The following is a 20,484-nucleotide window of genomic DNA, read 5'->3' as shown; positions in this document are numbered from 1 at the left end:
TCAGCTCTAAAGTTTAGAGCTCTAAAATTTCGAGGGAAATCCAAACAGGCCCTAGCTACCACTACTACACGTGTGCGGCCACCTCTAATCAAAGTGGGTATTATAATACCCTATGAGATTCTTTCCTGTGCCGTGTTGATGTGAATGCTGAATCTCACTACGTTACCTAATTGCTATAACTAACCACTCTTTCACATATTTCACTGTTCTATCTATAGGCTGGGGCTGGGGCTGGGCCTACGCGCATCCACCGTCCCGTATGACGCGCGCCGCTGACCCATCTGGCGGTGCTCTGGGCCCCACCGTCCAGGCCCACGCCCGTGGCCTTCCTTCCTTGATTCCCATGGCCCACGGCTCAAATCTTACGCAGTAACGGGTTTCGGCCCATCCCGAGCTCTCTCCGTCCGCCTGTTGACAGGCGGGGACGGCGTGCTGAGAGCGCGCGCAGCGCGTGCAGCCCGCGCCGCCGCGGATGTGGACGCGGACACGTCTCCGGCGGGGGCGGTGCCTCCGCCCCGTCCGTCTGTCGGTTTGTGCGCCGCGGGCCTGCTCGATTTTTTAGTTCCAATTCCAAGCAGGGAGTGTCTGCAGGTGGATAAACACCTTAGTTTGTAATTACGCGGCGCCGCAGTATTAGATTAGCGGATTTTGTGGTACTTTCTACCATGTGCGTTTCCAGATCGTACGCCGGTCGGTAATTAGTCGTGGAATACTGAGTACATATAGCATTGATATATTTTACTTTCATGGGTTCTTCTTCTTCTTTTGGCAATCCAGGCTTTCCATTTGCTAGGATTGATGAATGCAGGTTGTTCCTAGTATGATATGGTATATACAATCAGAGAACATGTTTGGAGATTGCATTACACCATAGGGGGACTGGTTCCACAATATTAGCTGTAGCAAGATTTGCTGAAATGCACGAAATAGAACAGAATCTTTCCAGAGTTAGTTTAAGCATATATGTTATCGTGAAACTCTTATCCAAATGGAACTGGGAATTGCAGATTGGTTGTGTTGTTTCGGGCGTATATCTTTATAAAAAAAAGGGCGTACCCAGTGCAGAGAGCTCCCGCTCTGTGCGGGGTCTGGGGAAGGGTGTTAATGGCAAGCCTTACCCTCGCATGTGCAATGTGAGGAGACCGCGACTCGAACCCGAGACCTTCCGGTCACAAGCAGTAAGACTCTACCGCTTGCACCAGGCCCGCCCTTCGGGCGTATATCTTTATAGGACTAGTAAATATTTCTCTCTCAAGGACTGCCATTTTACTTTCTCTCATGGTTTCGTAGAGATGTAAACAGGGCAGTTTTTTTTTTTTGGGGGGGGGGGGGGGGGGGGGGGGGGGGGGGGGGGGGGGGGGGGGGGGGGGGGGGGGGGGGAGGGAGAAAGTAGATTGCAATTAATATGTTGTGCCATTTTGGACTGCCCACAAATATAGTATGACATATATTCGTGTCCCAGGGGACTGCTATATTATTATGTTATGATACTAACTAATGGCACCGAATCCGCTAGGGCTTCATTTAATGCGATTTTGTTGTCCTTTGCCCTCATTTTCTGCATGTTCTTTTGTCAACAGATACCCACGGACATTCCAAAACCAGGTGCTGTGGCAATTACTGCCATCACAGTTTGATACTCAGTGGTTCCTGAAATTGCATCCATACTTAGCTTGTCAAATTTGACGCTACAAATCCGAAACAAAGAGGAAGAAATAGAACAGTAGAGGTTTGCATGCATCTGTTAGTATGTTTTACCCAGTTTCATACTAGTTTTTTCTTTAAAACTAATTCCTCGTACCTCAAAGAGTGTGACACCCTGAAAGCAACGTGGTTAGAAGCTTTTCACAACAACAACAACAAAGCCTTGACTTTGGGTTCTCATGTATTGCTTAAGTCACCATATCTCCTGTAATACTCTACTAACTTTTGTTGTGCACCAGTCCAAATACAGGTCAACTTACCATTGAAATAAAGCGATTTCACACTGTCACACTGTCATGTTTGGATCCCTTCATTTTGGAGGAATTGAAATCTACTTAATGGATTAGGCTATTTGGCTTGGAATTTGACATTCCATAACTTTCCCAAGCTCACAAATAAACCTATCTCAAATTCATAGGGTGGGAGATGGAAATGGATTCTATAGATCACTATGCTATAATTCTACTCTCCAACTTATAGCACCCTCTTCAACTTGCTTCCCTACAATAGAAATGCAATATATAAGTATGTCCCTGGTATGCCTAACAATAAATATACAAATATATTCTATATACAACTATATTAGCTTAATTAATCTATGTCTAAATTATAATTATTAGAATGAATTCAATTCCAAAGATCCAAACGGGCCCTAAGATTAGAATGATTACATCTCCCCTATATATAGTCCCTATAGACTTGTCTTCCAAGCAAGCTATGGGAGAAGTCCTTACAGATTGAACTCCCCCTTCCTAAACAAACCAATCTCCTATCTTACAAATCTAATCTTATTCCTGAATCCAAGATCCTAATTTAATTTCCTATTTATTCTTAATTCTATCAATTATTCCGGATTCCTTCTGGGTGAAGGAGACCGAGGGGGCGCCGAGGTCGCCCCTCCTGGCGCGCGCGCGCCCTCCTTGCGGCGAGGTGGAACCGGCCGAGTCTGGCCGTGGCCCTCCGCTAGGCCTCACTTGGCCCGCTGATCCCGGTGTGCGAGCCCATAATCAGGCGTGTGACACACACATTTTGAAGCCTCGTCTTTTTCTAAATTTTTTATATATAAAGAGTGCCTACCTCTGACCAACTACGAAGGTCTCACACCAGAAAGCAGACTGTACATCCTTAACAAATACTCAAAGTTTGCCTTCAAAATCCCATGGTGGCACAATGATGGAAAGGCTTGGTGACCCAGCGTCCTTGTCGACCATCTCTGAGACGCTTGCAAAGTTTAACTTCAAAGGTGCATGTGGATCTTGAACCATTCCATTTTGGAACCCCTTTTCTTTTTGTGCATTTTTTTAGAAAAAAATGAAGTGTGTTCTAGAAGAAAAAGGAAGTCAATAGGCACAGTATTCATTTCAAGAAATCTGAAATCTTTAATAAAACTGAGGAACCTGTATATCGAACTAACTCTTATTATTTTCCCTGAAAAAAGAATTCCTATATATGTTAGCTGTGGTATCATATTTGCAGTCTGTATGATTCCTGAAGGTGATGGGGGAGAAACATGTTGACCTAGATCTATTTTTGGCAATATTTCCTAGATCTATTTTTGGCAATATTTAAAGGCTTGCCACTGACACCCTTCCCCAGACCCCGCACAGAGCGGGAGCTTTCTGCACTGGGTACGCCCTTTTTTTATTTAAAGGATTCCTTCTCTTGACAAAGAAGTAGAGGAACTCATATCCTCCGCCCTAAAAATCAATCTACACCTACTATATGATATTCAAGGGGCTTCTGTAGCATATTATGTTTCAAGGATGTTTGGTGTCTTTTCCTATTTGTGAGTGCTTGCTTGGGATCCGATCTACGGTTATCTGTATATTCGATTTGTTGCATATCATAAATTTAGGTATATGATATGACACTTTAGGTTCCAATCTCTGAATATTCCATTTTGTCGTGTATCGTAAGTTTGGGTGTACTTTTGGAACACTGAGGGCAGCTCCTGTTTGTTTATAGTTGTTTATTGGTTCCTTCTGCCTTGCTGGAATTTCCCACCATGAAGTTTTGCTTAGGAGTCTAATTAAAAATTATTTGTTGGGCCTATTTGTCAAGTGCATGGTCCATTAATTGTAGAACAGTGCTAAATACACTGTGGTACGAATTTTCCAAATTTTTAATCTTATTACCTTTATCGTTGCATAGTTTTCCCCTTCCAAACAGCAGAAGCGGCCCTGGATATCGTTGAAGCGGGGCTGCTAAAGATGCAGAGCATGATTTGGTATTGGTGGAGGTTAATCTTAACAATATGGCACCAGGCACTTTAGCAAACTCTGATCTGCTCCATTACATACTGAATGATCTTCAAGTCCCTCTTACTGGTAAGAGTTTATATTCAACAACAACAACAAAAACAACAAAGCCTTTAAGTCCCAAACAAGTTGGGGTAGGCTAGAGTTGAAACCCAACAGAAGCAATGAAGGTTCAGGCACGTTAATAGCTGTCTTCCAAGCACTCCTATCTAAGGCTAAGTCTTTGGGTATATTCCATCCTTTCAAGTCTCCTTTTATTGCCTCTACCCAAGTCAACTTCGGTCTTCCTCTGCCTCTCTTCACGTTACTATCCTGACTTAGGATTCCACTACGCACCGGTGCATCTGGAGGTCTCCGTTGCACATGTCCAAACCATCTCAACCGGTGTTGGACAAGCTTTTCTTCAATTGGCGCTACCCCTAATCTCTCACGTATATCATCGTTCCGAACTCGATCCCTTCTTGTATGACCGCAAATCCAACGCAACATACGCATTTCCGCGACACTTAGCTGTTGAATATGTCGTCTTTTCGTAGGCCAACATTCTGCACCATACAACATAGCAGGTCTAATCGCCGTCCTATAAAACTTGCCTTTTAGCTTCTGTGGTACCCTTTTGTCACATAGGACACCAGACGCTTGCCGCCACTTCATCCACCCTGCTTTGATTCTATGGCTAACATCTTCATCAATATCCCCGTCCCTCTGTAGCATTGATCCTAAATATCGAAAGGTATCCTTCTTAGGCACTACTTGACCTTCCAAACTAACATCTTCCTCCTCCCGAGTAGTAGTGCCGAAGTCACATCTCATATACTCAGTTTTAGTTCTACTAAGTCTAAAACCTTTGGACTCCAAAGTCTCCAGCCATAACTCCAGTTTCTGATTCACTCCTGTCCGGCTTTCATCAACTAGCACTACATTGTCCGCGAAAAGCATACACCAAGGGATGTCCCCTTGTATGTCCCTTGTGACCTCATCCATCACTAAAGCAAACAAATAAGGGCTCAAAGCTGACCCTTGATGTAGTCCTATCCTAATCAGGAAGTCATCCGTGTCTCCATCACTTGTTCGAACTCTAGTCACAACATTGTTGTACATGTCCTTAATGAGCCCAACGTACTTCGTTGGGACTTTATGTTTGTCCAAAGCCCACCACATAACATTCCTTGGTATTTTATCATAAGCCTTCTCCAAATCAATAAAAACCATGTGTAGGTCCTTCTTCTTCTCCCTATACTGCTCCATAACTTGTCTTATTAAGAAAATGGCTTCCATGGTTGACCTTCCGGGTATGAAACCAAATTGGTTCATAGAGACCCGCATTATTACTCTCAAGCGATGCTCGATAACTCTCTCCCATAGCTTCATAGTATGGCTCATCAACTTAATTCCCCGGTAATTTATACAACTTTGAATATCCCCTTTATTCTTGTAGATCGGTACCAATATACTTCTCCTCCACTCATCAGGCATCTTGTTCGATCGAAAAATATGGTTGAACAGCTTGGTTAACCATACTACAGCTATGTCCCCGAGGCATCTCCACACCTCGATTGGGATACCATCCGGTCCCATCGCCTTACCTCCTTTCATCCTTTTCAACGCCTCTCTGACCTCAGATTCTTGGATTCTCCGCACAAAACGCCTATTGGTGTCATTAAAAGAGTCATCCAACTGAAATGTTGTGTCCATATTCTCACCATTGAACAATTTGTCAAAATACTCTTGCCATCGATGTCGGATCTCATCCTCCTTTACCAAGAGATGCTCTCTTTCATCCTTAATGCACTTAACTTGGTTGAGGTCCCGTGTCTTTCTCTCACGAACCCTAGCCATCCTATAAATGTCCTTCTCTCCTTTCTTCGTACTCAAATGTTGGTAAAGATCCTCGTACGCTCTACCCTTTGCCACACTTACAGCTCGCTTTGCAGTCTTCTTTGCCACCTTATACTTCTCTATGTTGTCCACACTCCTATCATGGTACAAGCGTCTATAGCATTCTTTCTTCTCCTTAATAGCCCTTTGGACTTCCTCGTTCCACCACCAAGTATCTTTAGCCTCGCGTCCCCTTCCTTTGGTTACTCCACACACCTCTGAGGCTACCTTCCGAATGTTGGTTGCCATCTTGTCCCACATATTGTTTATGTCGTCTTCTTCCTTCCAAGAGCCCTCTTTGATAACCATTTTCCTAAATACCTCTGACGTCTCCTCTTTTAGTTTTCACCACTTTGTTCTTTCAATCTTAGCTTGTTTATCCCTACGGGCATGCACCTGAAAACGAAAATCTGCCACCAAAAGCTTATGTTGAGAAACAACACACTCCCCTGGTATCACCTTGCAATCCAAGCATGCTCGTTTGTCCTTTCTTCTTGCGAGGACAAAGTCAATCTGGCTACAGTGTTGTCCGCTACTGAAGGTCACTAGATGAGATTCTCTCTTTCTAAAGAAAGTGTTGGCTATCATCAGGTCAAAAGCTACCGCGAAGTCCAGAACTTCCTCCCCCTCCTGATTCCTACTACCATACCCAAAACCTCCATGAACTGCCTCAAAACCTGCGCTTGTAGTACCTACATGCCCATTAAGATCTCCTCCTATAAAAAGCTTCTCACTACTAGGTATAGCTCTAACCAGGCCATCTAAGTCTTCCCAGAACTGTCTCTTAGCACTCTCGTCGAGGCCTACTTGGGGGGCATACGCACTAATTACGTTCAAGACCATATCACCAACGACAAGCTTGACTAAGATAATCCTATCTCCTTGCCTTCTCACTCCCACCACACCATTCTTGAGGCTCTTATCAATCAAAACTCCTACTCCATTTCTATTCACGACTGTCCCTGTGTACCAAAACTTGAAACCTGTATTGTCCACCTCCTTCGCCTTCTGACCCTTCCATTTAGTCTCTTGAACACATAATATATTTACACGCCTCCTAGTCGTGGTATCAACTAATTCTCTTAACTTACCTGTAAGTGACCCTACATTCCAACTACCTAAACGGATCCTAGTTGGTTCGACTAGCTTCCTTACCCTTCGCACCCGTCGACTCTGATGCGAAGACCCTTGCTCATTTTTCACTACACCCGGGCGCCGATGTAGCGCGCCACTAAGGAAGCGACGACCCGATCCTTGGTTACTTGACACCATGCCCAGATCACGACACGGCGCGTCACGGGGGTGACGACCCGGCCCTTGCCCATTTAACACCATACCCGGGTTCCGATATGGCGCGTCGCTAAGAGGGTTACGCCCCAACGATTTTCTTTCGGGTTTCATCTCCATTTAAGTGGCTAAGTTTTTACATTGGCTCGCCACGCCTAACACAACCCTCCTCCTTTACCAGGGCTTGGGACCTGCTATGCTGGGACACCAAAGGCGCCCCACCATAGGCGGAGTTTATATTCAGAGCTCTATTATTTTAAGAATTTCTCACCTATCCCAAACTCACCATTCCAGGGTTATTCCTCCTTGTTGACAGCAATGTGTTCTTGTGACGATGAAGAGGCACTTTTCAAATATATGAACCTGGGTGCATGCTTCCATGTGCTGAAGCCACTGGACAGAAGAAGCTTCAACATTCTGTGGCACCAAGCATGTTGGCCCTCGATCTCCCTGTACAGGTGAGTAGTAAGCTCACCTCCACACCCACACACTCACTCAGCTAAAGGTAGAAGAAGAAGATGAGCACAGCACACACACACACACACACACCACGAACAGCAGCTCTGCTGCTCTGAAAATGTGGCTGAACTGAACTACTTTTTCCATTTACTGAACAACCTGATATATATATACACACACACACACACACACACACACAACTTAATGCACCTGCTACTGCTACTGTGCGCTTAAAAAGTAAGTGTGTGCAGCAGGGTGCAGCTGCTACTACTGGATGTGCACTGTGCACTTAAAAAGTGTGTGTAGCTGCTACTACTGGATGTGCACTGTGCACTTAAAAAGTAAGGGGAGAGTGCAGCAGATTATCTGACAAATCTTCACCTAATCCTGCTGCCCCTACTCCTTGGTTTTGAGCTCCACCATGCCAATCTTGTTCTTCAGTTCTGAGAACCGAAGGCGCCCGAGTGGCTTGGTGAGGATGTCCACGAGCTGTCGGCCGGTCTCGACGAACTCGAGGATGATCTGTCCTCCATCGACGCAATCCCAAAGGAAATAAAACTTGTCGTCGATGTGCTTGCTCCGGTCATGTAGGACAGGGTTCTTGGCGAGGGCGATGGTGGATTGATTGTCCACCATCAGAGCTGGTAGCGCGAGGACGTTCTACGGTGTGCGTCGTCGAGGGACGATGGTGAAGGAGATGGTGCGCTCGTCCCGCTAGAATTGCATCACCATGGAGTTGGTCCCATGCGATGCGCCCAATGTCAGCAAGCCATGGTGTACCCAGGATGATGTCGATGTCGTTGCCGATGTCGAGGAGGAAGGCGTCAATCTGGAATGTCTCCGTGTCGATACGGAGCGGGACGTTGAAGCATGCCCCCCAGCACTTGACCTCGTGCCGCTGCCAACGAGGATGGTGATGTTGATGTGCTGCTCCAAGAGGCCAATGAGGCGAGCGAAGTTGATGTCGATGATGTTGTGAGTTGCGCCTATGTCGATGAGTATGTGGGCGCCGGTGCCTAGAATCGCTCCCGCAAGGCACATGGTGCGCCAGCCGCGCACGACTGATTGTGGGGCACCGATCATCGTGATGAGGCTGTTGTCGATGTCGTCGGTGTCGTAGTCGTTGATGGCCGTGATGTCGAAGAGGTGCTTGCACTTGTGGTCGCGGGTGAAGGGCTCGTCGCAGTTGAAGCACAGTCTCGAGCGGCGGCGCTCTGCCATCTCATCGGCGGTGAGGCGCTTGAATGGCTGCTGCGGAGTAGCTGATGGTGGTGTCGTCGATGCTGGTGTGGACGATGAAGGAGTGGGCGCCTTTAGAGGCAAGGGCCGGTTCGACGTCCTTGGTGCCGTCGACTTGTTGGCGTCGGCGACCACAACAGCCCGCCGTTCATAAACCCGGGTGAGGGACATGGCCATCTCCATGTCCTTGGGGTTCTGAAGCTCGACATCCGTCTTCAGCGGCTCGAGCAACCCGGCGGTGTAGATGTTCACCTGTTGTTGCTCGTCCAGGGTCCCGGCGTGGGCTACGTGCGCTAGGAAGCGCTCCGTGTAGTCGTCGACGCTACAGGTCTTCCGCAGTGATGCCAGTTCCTCCAGTGGGTTGCGGCGGGTATGGGGGTCGAACCGCTCATTGACACATCGGGCAAAATATGCCCAATCCGTCACCACCTTGTCCTGCGTGAGGCACATGTACCACTGCTGTGCACCACCTGTCAGATGAAAAGAGGCATACTGCACTTGTTCGGTTTTGGGGGTCTTCTGGCCTCTGAAGAATTGCTCACAGCGATTAAGCCATGGCAACGGGTTCTTGCCGTCGAACGTGGGGAACGACAGCTTGTGGATGCGTGGTTGTAAGATAGGGAAGGAGCCTGGTGGTGTCCCTGGTACGGGTACGGTGGTGGAAGCATCGTCTTGGGCGCCTTCTCCTTATTGGTGTTGACGTCGAACAGCTTGTTGGTCACCTCATCCACGAGCTCGGGGATTGTGGATGACGCGGCTGTCTCCTTCTGCTCCTTGAGGAAGGCTCTGCCGGTGGCTTCCATGGCGTGCCTGGTATCCGCCTCCAAAGTGTTGGCGGCGACCTCACGCTCCCGCTTTGCTTGGGCGGCAGTGGCGGCTTCATCGGTGTGGCCTCCTTGCTCCACATTCCGCAGACGGTTGTCCAGATTGGTGAACTGGTCCTTCATGGCTTCAAATTATTTGTTGAGGTCAGCGACGAGGCCGTCGATTAGCGCCTTCATGGCGGCATCGTTGTGGTTGTCGCCGTAGTTCAACCCAGGGTAAGGGGTGGCGGCTAGGGTAGAGGTGGGCGGCGGCAAGGAGATAGGGAGATATGGGAAGGAGCAATAGCTCTATTCTTGCTTAAGATTAGAATGATTACATCTGTCCATATAGGACTTGTGTTCCAAGCAAGCTATGGGAGAAGTCCTTATAGATTGAACTCCCCCTTCCTAAACAAACCAATCTCCTATCTTAACAAATATAATCTTATTCCTGAATCCAAGATCCTAATTTAATTTCTTATTTATTCTTAATTCTACCAATTATTCCGGATTCCTTCTGGGTGGAGACCGAGGGGGGCGCCGAGATCGCCCCTCTTGGCGCGCGCGCCCTCCTTGCGGCGTGGTGGAACTGGCCGAGGCTGCCCGTGGCCCTCCGCTAGGCCTCGCTTGGCCCGCTGATCCCGGTGTGCGAGCCCATAATCAGGCGTGTGACACACACATTTTGAAGCCTCGTCTTTTTCTAATTTTTTTATATATAAAGAGTGCCTACCTCTGACCAACTACGAAGGTCTCACACCAGAAAGCAGACTGTACATCCTTAACAAATACTCAAAGTTTGCCTTCAAAATCCCATGGTGGCACAATGATGCAAAGGCTTGGTGACCCAGTGTCCTTGTCGACCATCTCTGAGACAGCTTGCAAAGTTTAACTTCAAAGGTGCATGTGGATCTTGAACCATTCCATTTTGGAACCCCCTTTCCTTTTCTGCATTTTTTTAGAAATAAGATTATAATCGTGCTGAAACTGACAGAGACAATAACACCGTGGGAGCATTGATTTCCTTGAAGGTATCATGAGCATTGGTCTGCATGAATAATTGAAGATTAGGCGTCCTGTTAACTTATTTGCCGTGCTACTTATTTACCATTTTATCCTCCTTCCTGTGTGCTGGTGAACTAGGTTATGGTGCATCCATAGAAAGCTCTGGTTCAAGCAGCCTGTTAGCAAGTGGTCAAGTGGGAGAGAACAATCATTCTGAAGCTGCCAGAGCCAATGACAATGTGGGGAACATTAATTTGGTTGAAGGTATTATCGATGTTGATTTGCTTGAAGATTAAGCGCTTTGTTAAGTAGTCTGCCTTGCTGATACCTTACCTTTTTGTTGTTTATTTTGTGTGCTGGTGAAATAGCTTACCGTGCATACTTAGGAGACTCTGGTTCAGGCAGCCTGTTAACAAGTGATCAAGTCAGGCAGAACGGTTATGCTGAAGCTACCAGGGACAATAACAACTTGGGGAGCATTAATTTGCCTCAAGGTATCATGAACATTGATCTGCTTGAAGATTAAGTGTCCTGTTAACTAGTTTGCCTTTCTAATACCTTATTTACCTTTTTTTACTCCTCCTTTATTAATATATAGAACTGCAGTTTAATCTGCTGGCTTCTCTTTAAAAAGAACTTATTTACCTATTTATCCTCCTTTTCTGTGTGTTGGTGAAATAGGTTATGGTGCATTCACAGGAATTTCTGGTTCAAGCAACATGTTAACGAGTAATCAAGTGGGAGAGAACAATCGTACTGAATTTGCCAGAGACAATGACCACATGGAGAACATTAATTTGCTTGAAGGTATCGTGTGTCAGATAATCTGCTGCACTCACCCCTTACTTTTTATTAAGTGCACAGTGCACATCCAGTAGTAGCAGCTGCACACACTTACTTTTTAAGTGCACAGTGCACATCATGTAGTAGCAGCTACACCCTGCTGCACACACTTATTTTTTAAGTGCACAGAGCACATCCCACCTTTAAAGCGCACAGTAGCAGTAGCAGGTGCATTAAGTTGTGTTTATATCAGGGTGTTTAGTAAATGGAAAAAGTAGTTCAGTTTGCCACAATTCAGAGCAGCTGTGCTGCTGCTTGTGCTGTGCTTGTGTGCTCTCTGTTCTCACCCTTTCTTCAACCTCCAGTCGTGAATGAGTGTGGTATGGTGTGGTACCGGTGAGCTGATTGCTCACCTGTGCAGGGAGTCGGAGGGCCAACAAGTGGTATCGGAGCCTAGGCTGTTGTTGCGCGGCTAATCACCGGCAATGGTAGGCGAGGATGGCTCACCAGCGAACGGTGGTGGAGCAAAGGTTCCACCGCCACATCAAGAGCTCATCGTGCATAGGGCCGTGCAGGATGTTAGTGAGGCTAACTGGTCGGTCCTAACACGCACAAACTACGGTGAGTGCGCGGTGACCATGAAGATCAAGCTCAAAGCTTGGAGGCTCTAGAAGGTCATCGACCAGGGCACCGAGGACGAAGAAGACTGCTCAGCGCTAGAGGCAATCCTAGCCGCCGTGCCTCTGGAGTATCGGGATCCACTGGGGTCGAAGGACTCCGCCAAGGAAGCTTGGGACGCCCTCAAGGCCATGCGCATCGGGTCTAATCGCGCGAAGAAGGCGAAGGCGCAGCAGCTGCGGCGGGGAGGCAGTGGAGGATTTCTCCCTCCGGCTGCAGTCGCTTGTCAGTCAGCTGGCAATGCATGGTGTCACCATCGACAATGAGGAAGCAGTCTCCAAGTATCTACGCGTCGTGCCGCCGAAGTACACCCAGATCACGCTCTCCATTGAGACACTGATCGATATGTCCACCCTCACGATTGAGGATGTGACTGGGCGCTTGCGGGCAGTGGACGATTGCACAGAGGCGACTACGACATAGGCCGGCGGCAAGTTGCTGCTGACCAAGGAGTGGGTGGCCCGGATGCGGGAGAGCAGTCCGGGGAAGGCTCCTCCAGTCGCGGCGGTGACGGCAAGCACCGCGGCGAGGCCCGCAGAAGAAGAAGAAAGACAGTGAGCCCTTTGACAAGAACGCTTGCCGGCGCTGCGGGAAGATTGGCCATTGGGCGAAGGAGTGCAAGAACCCGAAGAAGGAGAAGAAGACAGAGGCGCATCTCGCGCAGGCGGACGACGACGAGCCTACTCTCCTTATGACGACGTTCTGTGCGCTGCATGACGTCAAGCTAGAGTTGGAGGCAGAATAGGAGGTGGCGCTGCGGAGTAAGGGAAGGCATCGCAGGCCATCCACCTCGACGAGTCGCATGCCCAAGTCCACCTTGGACGAGTGGGCGGCGGCATGGAGCAGAGGTGGTACCTAGACTCCGGTACCAGCAACCACATGACCGGCTCCAAGGAGGCCTTCTCTGAGCTCGACGGCGGTGTGACGGGGTCGGTGAAGTTCGGTGACGGCTCGAAGGTGGAGATTCGAGGCCGTGGCACCATCATCTTCCGGTGCCAGAACGGGGAGCACCGTGCGCTGACGGATGTGTGTGAAGTGCTCGTCAAGAGCGGCGTGCTGAGGATTCGGGATCTGGAGTAGCGTCTTTTCACCAAAGTACAATGCTCACGTAACCGGTTGTACTTGCTCGATTTGAAGGTGGAGCAGCCGGTGTGCCTGGCGACGCGGCACACCGAGGAGCCGTGGCTGTGGCATGCACGGTTCGGGCACTTGAGCTTCGACACGCTCGGGCGGTTGGAGAAGATGGTGTGAGGGCTGTGCCACCTCGAGCACACTGGTGAGCTGTGTGACAGCTGCCTGGTGAGAAAGCAGAGGAGGCAACCATTTCCAAAGTCGGCCAAGTATCGCGTGGGGAACGTGCTTGAGCTTGTCCACGGCGACCTCTGCGGGCCTATCGCGCCAGTCATGCACGGCGGCGGTGCTACTTCTTGCTGCCCATGGATGACTACAGCCGCTACATGTGGCTGCAGCTCATCAAGCAGTTCCAGGCGCGGGCTGAGGCGGAGTCTGGAAAGAAGCTACGCGTGTCGATGACAGATCGCGGTGGTGAGTTCATTTCTGTGGAGTTCGCCGCGTGCTGTGTGGATCATGGGGTGGTGTGCCATCACACCACGCCGTACTTGCCGCAACAGAACAGCGTGGTGGTGCGGTGGAACCAGATGGTAGTGGGCATGGCTCGCAACATGATGAAGGCGAAGGGCATGAAGGCGGAGTTCTGGGGAGAGGCGGTGAGCACGGCGGTGTTCATCCTCAACCGCGCGCCCACCAAGAGCCTAAAGGGCATGACGCCGTTCGAGGCTTGGTTCGGAAGGAAGCCCGACGTCTCCTTCCTTAGGACGTTCGAGTGCATTGGCCATGTCAAGAAGACGAAGCCGAACCTCACCAAGTTAAAGGATAGGAGCACTCCGATGGTGCTCTTGGGCTATGAGGAGGGCTGCAAGGCCTACAAGCAGTATGATCCGAGAGGAGGCAAGGTGGTGGGCTCACGGGACGTGGTGTTCGACGAAATGACAGCCTGGGATTGGGAGAATCTAGGCATGGGGAAAGCCCGTGGCGTCGTCGGGACAATCGTCATCGAGCACTTGGTGATCCGTGGCAGCGGAGATGCTGGAGCAGAGGAGCCAGCTGTGGACGCGCCAAGTCCAGCAGCTGTGGCGGCACCGGTGAGCTGCCAAGTCCGGCCATGGCAGGTGCTGGCGAGCAATCTCCACCAACAACCGCGCACACGCCACCACCACTGTCCCCTGCTGCAGCAGGACATGGACACCTCCGATGACGCCGGACGAGTTCACCTCTCCTCCATGCGACATCGACAACTACGTGGACGCCTTCCACGACGGTGAGGAGGTGCAGTTCCGCAAGATGGATAACCTCGTCGGCGACTCGGTGGCACTGCAAGCTGACTCCTTGATGATCTAGAGCTGCTCCTTGTCAGGGCAGAGGAGCCGCCCACGATCAGGCAGGCCGAGCGGGATGCCAATTGGAGGCAGGCGATGTTGGAGGAGATGAAGGCCATTGAGGATAATGAGACATGGGAGCTTGTTGATGCACCTCTAGGCTGCCGTCCATTCAGGCTAAAGTGGGTGTACAAGGTGAAGTGGGACGAGCGCGGTGCCATCGTCAAACACAAGGCGTGTCTTGTTGCTCGCGGCTTCGTCTAGCGCGAGGGCATCGACTTCGAGGAAGTCTTTGCGCCGGTGGCACACATGGAGTCGGTCCGCTTGTTGCTGGCCTTGGCAGCGGTGAAGGACTGGCCGTTTATCACCTGGACGTCAAGTCGGTCTTCCTCAACGGCGAATTGGCAGAGACGGTCTTTGTCATGCAAGCTCCGGGTTTCACCATCAAGGGAGCTGAGCATAAGGTGCTGCAGCTGCGCAAGGCCCTGTATGGGCTGAGACAGGCACCACGGGCGTGGAACGCCAAGCTCGACACCACGCTGCGCGCCCTAGGGTTCGCACGCTACACAACGGAGCTCGCGCTCTACACGCGGCTACGGGGGAAGGAGGAGCTCATCGTCGCCATGTATGTAGACGACCTCATCGTCAAGCGCGCGCGGAGGACATCGACGGCTTCAAGCGCGAGATGGCGTATCGGTTCCGCATGAGCGATCTCGGCCAGCTCTCCTACTACCTTGGTGAAAGGAGAGATTGCGTGGAATTGCATGATCGATTGATTCAGAGAAGGGGAGCTTTATATAGGTGAGGGTGAGGAGATCTTGTGGTTCGTAGAAGTAACACCAGTCAAGATCTCGTACAACCTCTCTGCACCTCTACTCTCTCTGAGATCTCCTCTCATCTCTCTACTCCTCTCATCTCTCTGACTAAACAAACCAAGGCCGGTTGGCTAAGCAACCTAGCGCTGGACCCATACACACGCATGACATACTACTGTCTAACACTCAACATCGAGGTGAAGCAAGGGAGCGACTCCATTTGCCTAGGCCAGCGCGCCTACGCAGAGAAGCTGCTGGAACGTGGCGGCATCGCGGACAGCAAGCCGTGCGTGACTCCAATGGAGGAAAGGCAGAAGCTGTGAAAGCACAGCACCGCGGCGAAGGTGGATGCGACGCGCTACCAGAGCATCGTCGGCGGGCTGCGCTATCTGACTCATACCCGACCAGACATCACGTTTGCGGTCGAGTATGTCGGTCGGTTCATGGAGGATCCTCGTGAGGATCATTGGATTGCGGTGAAGCGGCTGCTGCGCTACGTCAAGGGGACGGTTGATCAGGGGATCGTCTTCCCCAAGCACGGTGGCGGAAGTGGGCTGCGGCTCACAGTCTTTAGCGAGGCACTCCCCAAGACCGACGACGGAGGTGGGCTGCGGCTCACAGTCTTCAGCGATGCTGACATGGCGAGCGACATTGATGGACGGCAGAGCACCTGTGGCGTGCTCGTCTCCCTTGGTTTGGCCTCGATTTCATGGCAGTCATAGAAGGTGGTGGTGGTGGTGTCTACGTGCGAAGCGGAGTACGTCGCGGCGGCCACAACGGCGTGCCAAGCGGTCTGGCTGCGCCGGCTCCTGGGCGAGCTGACCGGCGAGGAAGCTCGTCCGCCAGCTCTGATGGTGGACAATCAGGCCGCCATCGCCCTCGCCAAGAACATCGATGTCAAGTTTCATTTCCTTCGGGATTGCATCGATGGAGGACAGATCATCCTCGAGTTCGTCGAGAACGGCCGACAGCTCGCGGACATCCTCACCAAGCCACTTGGGCGCCTTCGGTTGAAGAACAAGATTGGCATGGTGGAGCTCAAGACCAAGGAGTAGAGGCAGCAGGATTAGGGGAAGATTTGTGAAATAATCTGCTGCACTATCCAGCCTTTTGCAGCAGCTGCACACTCCACTGTACACTTTAAAAGGGGCCTGCTGCATAGCAACTATTAAAGTGTACAATCCACTTACTCTGTGCAGCAGCAACTTTTAAAGTGTATAGCTCACTCTGTAGCAGTAGCAGGTGTAGCTGTAGTATGACATATATTCGTGTCCCAGGGGACTGCTATATTATTGTGTTATGATACTAACTAATGGCACCGAATCCGCCAGGGCTTCATTTAATGCGATTTTGTTGTCCTTTGCCCTCATTTTCTGCATGTTCTTTTGTACCATCATTACGAGGTGAGTGGTATATAAAATACTACGTCAGTGACTCATGTGTCAGTGACACATGTTAAGATGACATCCGTAATAATGGTAAATATGTAAATGCCCCACGGACATTCTAAAACCAGGTGCTGTGGCAATTACTGCCATCACAGTTTGATACTCAGTGGTTCCTGAAATTGCATCCATACTTAGCATGTCAAATTTGACGCTACAAATCCGAAACAAAGAGGAAGAAACAGAACAGTAGAGGTTTGCTTGTATCTGTTAGTATGTTTTACCCAGTTTCATACTAGGTTTTTCTTTAAAACTAATTCCTCATACCTCAAAGAGTGTGACACCCTGAAAGCAACATGGTTACAAGCTTTTGCATAGAAAAATATAGTCTTGACTTTGGGTTCTCATGTATTGCTTAAGTCACCATATCTCCTGTATCTCTCTACTAACTTTTGTTGTGCACCAGTCCAAATACAGGTCAACTTACCATTGAAATAAAGTGATTTCACATTGTCTTGCTGGAATTTCCCAGCATGAAGTTTTGTTTAGGAGTCTAATTAAAAATTATTTGTTGGGCCTATTTGTCAAGTGCAGTGTCCATTAATTGTAGAACAGTGCTACATACACTGTGGTATGAATTTTCCAAATATTTTAATTTTATTACCTTTATCGCTGCATAGTTTTCCCCTTCCAAACAGCAGGAGCGGCCCTGGATTTCGTTAAACGTGGGGCTGCTAAAGATGCGGAGGTTGATTTGGTATTGGTGGAGGTTAATCTTAACATTATGGCACCAGGCACTTCGGCAAACTCTGATCTGCTCCATTATTACATACTGAGTGAACTTCAAGTCCCTCTTACCGGTAAGAGTTTATATTTGGAGCCCTATTTTTTTAAGAATTTCTCACCTATCCCAAACTCACCGTCCAAGGGTTATTCCGCCTTGTTGACACAATGTGTTCTTGTGACGATGAAGAGGCACTTTCCAAATGTATGAACCTGGGTGCATGCTTCCATGTGCTGAAGCCACTGGACAGAAGAAGCTTCAGCATTCTGTGGCACCAAGCACTGGAACACAAGTCTAAAAAGGCAGCACCTCAAGGACCAACTCTTAATAGTACCAGAAATGGAATGGTTTCATCATCTATTGAAAAGCCCAAGGAAGTGCTTATCCTAGAGAGAAACGATTTATCCGATCCTGAAAGCAATGGATATGAAGAGCCAAAGAAGTGGAATCGGATCACATGGACCATTGAGCTCCATGAAAAGTTCTTGGAGGCTATCGAAGCTCTTGGGGGGGGGGGACGAGTGTAAGTATAGCTCATACCTACACATGGCTTGAAATCTGAATTAGCTATTTGTTATTTTATTAGCTAAAACATGACCATGTGCTGTTTATTTTCTTTGGGTGGCTAACAGATGCTACACCTGAGGGGATCCTCCACCTGATGAATATAAAGGGTTTAACTGCGAAGCATATAGGCAGCCATCTCCAGGTGGGTGATTAATTGATTATTTGTACCAAAGGCCCCATCCACTAAAGCTTCCTTATAAGCTTGATTTTCTAATATTGGAGCTTTCAAGGGAAGCACTAATTTTGTGACCTTAACATTCAATACATTGAAGAGAAAGACGTCGTTTAGGATAGTTGTGATTAAGCAGCACAAGTTGACAACTTGTTCGCTCGCTCGTATCTTTTCTATTGGCATTAAAAGTCTTCGCCACCCTTCTGTTCGGCGTATTTTTGGCTCACACTTCCATGGTCTTTAGTATCCATTAGTTCAAAGCATTTTTGTTGGCATGTGTGTGTATGTGTGTGTGTCACACTTCCATGTTCTTTAGTATCCATGAGTTCAAAGCATTTTTGTTGGCATGTGTGTGTGTGTTTGTTTTGCCCTTGTGGGATCTATATGCGTTCTGGTAATTTATTGTGGAATCTGACAAATCGGCACCTGCCCTTCCTGTTTCTAGCTTCATCTGGCTGATAACATGCCTTAAACTTTTTGTGTGTGTGGGTGGGTGGGGGATGGTCTTGACCTTATGTTACCCTTCCCTTGGTACCCCAAGGACCTTAAACAATTCACCTCCTTGAATTCCATTCAGCTCTTGACACCTATGGCTGAACTGATCTCATACGGTGTTCTTTTGCTAAAGTGCCACTTTAAATTGCTGTATTAGTTTGACCTTTAATACTGTGACCTAACTTTGTCCCTTGCTTGACAATTTTCTCTTCAAATGTGATATAGAAACATCGATTGCACCACCGGAATGCAAAGCAAGGAGGACAGCGCCAAGAGAATGCCAGCAGAAAATCAATTCCTGAGCTGATAATATCAGCGCATGATGAAGCCACTTCTGAATCCATCACACCCAGAGTTGAGACAGACGGGGAAGTGTACCCCTTAAGGCTGTGGACAAAGATGAAGAAAAGGTCGGTGGACACAGTGGCACTGAAGACTGACATGTACACATGCACATCTGGAAACTACAGAGAGGACACAGAGTCTGTGTGTGTGTGGGATAAGTATGAAAATAACATGCAGAGAATATTCTCTGAGAAAAAGAAACGTTGGCAGTTCATGAGCGAACATCAGTGGCCTGGGAAGAACAATATTGTTATCACAGATGAAGGGGATCCAAATGAAGCCCCTGAAACTCCTGGTGGTGCATCCATAGAAATCTCTGGTTCAAGCAGCTTTACAAGTGATCAAGTGGGAGAGAATAATCGTGCTGAAACTGACAGAGACAATAACACCGTGGGAGCATTGATTTCCTTGAAGGTATCATGAGCATTGGTCTGCATGAATAATTGAAGATTAGGCGTCCTGTTAACTTGTTTGCCGTGCTACTTATTTACCATTTTATCCTCCTTCCTGTGTGCTAGTGAACTAGGTTATGGTGCATCCACAGAAAGCTCTGGTTCAAGCAGCATGTTAGCAAGTGGTCAAGTGGGAGAGAACAATCATTCTGAAGCTGCCAGAGCCAATGACAATGTGGGGAACGTTAATTTTGCTTGAAGGTATTATCAATGTTGATTTGCTTGAAGATTAAGCGCTCTGTTAAGTAGTCTGCCTTGCTGATACCTTACCTTTTTGTCGTTTATTTTGTGTGCTGGTGAGATAGCTTACCGTGCATACTTAGGAACCTCTGGTTCAGGCAGCCTGTTAACAAGTGATCAAGTCAGGCAGAACGGTTATGATGAAGCTACCAGGGACAATAACAACTTGGGGAGCATTAATTTGCCTCAAGGTATCATGAACATTGATCTGCTTGAAGATTAAGTCCTGTTAACTAGTTTGCCTTGCTAATACCTTATTTACCTTTTTTACTCCTCCTTTATTAATATAAAGAACTGTAGTTTAATCTGCTGGCTTCTCTTTAAAAAGAACTTATTTACCTATTTATCCTCATTTTCTGCGTGTTGCTGAAATAGGTTATGGTGCATTCGCAGAAATCTCTGGTTCAAGCAGCATGTTAACGAGTAATCAAGTGGGAGAGTGTGAGATAATCTGCTGCACTCTCCAGCCTTTTGCAACAGCTGCACACTCCACTGTACACTTAAAAAGGGGCCTGCTGCATAGCAACTTTTTTAGTGTACAGTCCACTTTGTGCAGCAGCAACTTTAGCAACCTTTTGAGTGTACAGTTCACTCTGTAGCAGTAGCAGGTGTAGCTGTAATTGATTAGACTTGTGTATATCAGCTTGTTTAGTAATTTAAAGAGCAGTTCAGTTTGCTGCATATTCAGAGCTGCATAGCTGCTGCTCAGGGTGTGTGTGTGCACTCTGTTCACACCCTTTCT

General features: G+C 48.5%; 1 protein-coding gene across 2 annotated transcripts; it reads left to right on the top strand.

Moving 5' to 3' along the window:
* The first annotated feature begins 1,393 nt into the window (after positions 1-1,393).
* Positions 1,394-20,454, top strand: LOC136526879 (two-component response regulator ORR24-like). Of its 2 annotated transcripts, XM_066519451.1 has the most exons (10): positions 1,394-4,031; positions 10,769-10,894; positions 10,999-11,124; positions 11,312-11,437; positions 17,368-17,547; positions 18,104-18,180; positions 18,931-19,464; positions 19,569-19,703; positions 19,808-19,933; positions 20,118-20,454. In XM_066519451.1, the coding sequence occupies exons 1-8, from the start codon at positions 3,959-3,961 to the stop codon at positions 19,569-19,571; spliced, it is 1,245 nt and encodes a 414-aa protein (XP_066375548.1). In that variant the 5' UTR covers positions 1,394-3,958; the 3' UTR covers positions 19,572-19,703; positions 19,808-19,933; positions 20,118-20,454. The 2 variants fall into 2 exon arrangements, with proteins under 2 accessions (XP_066375548.1, XP_066375549.1); XM_066519452.1 differs by lacking the exons at positions 19,569-19,703; positions 19,808-19,933; positions 20,118-20,454 and adding an exon at positions 17,616-17,994 and having other exon boundaries at positions 18,931-19,068.
* Positions 20,455-20,484: the final 30 nt, after the last annotated feature.

The sequence above is a fragment of the Miscanthus floridulus genome, chromosome 19 (genome assembly GCF_019320115.1).
Source record: "Miscanthus floridulus cultivar M001 chromosome 19, ASM1932011v1, whole genome shotgun sequence".
Taxonomy (NCBI): Eukaryota; Viridiplantae; Streptophyta; class Magnoliopsida; order Poales; family Poaceae; genus Miscanthus; species Miscanthus floridulus.
This window is presented reverse-complemented; position numbering and strand designations above follow the sequence as displayed.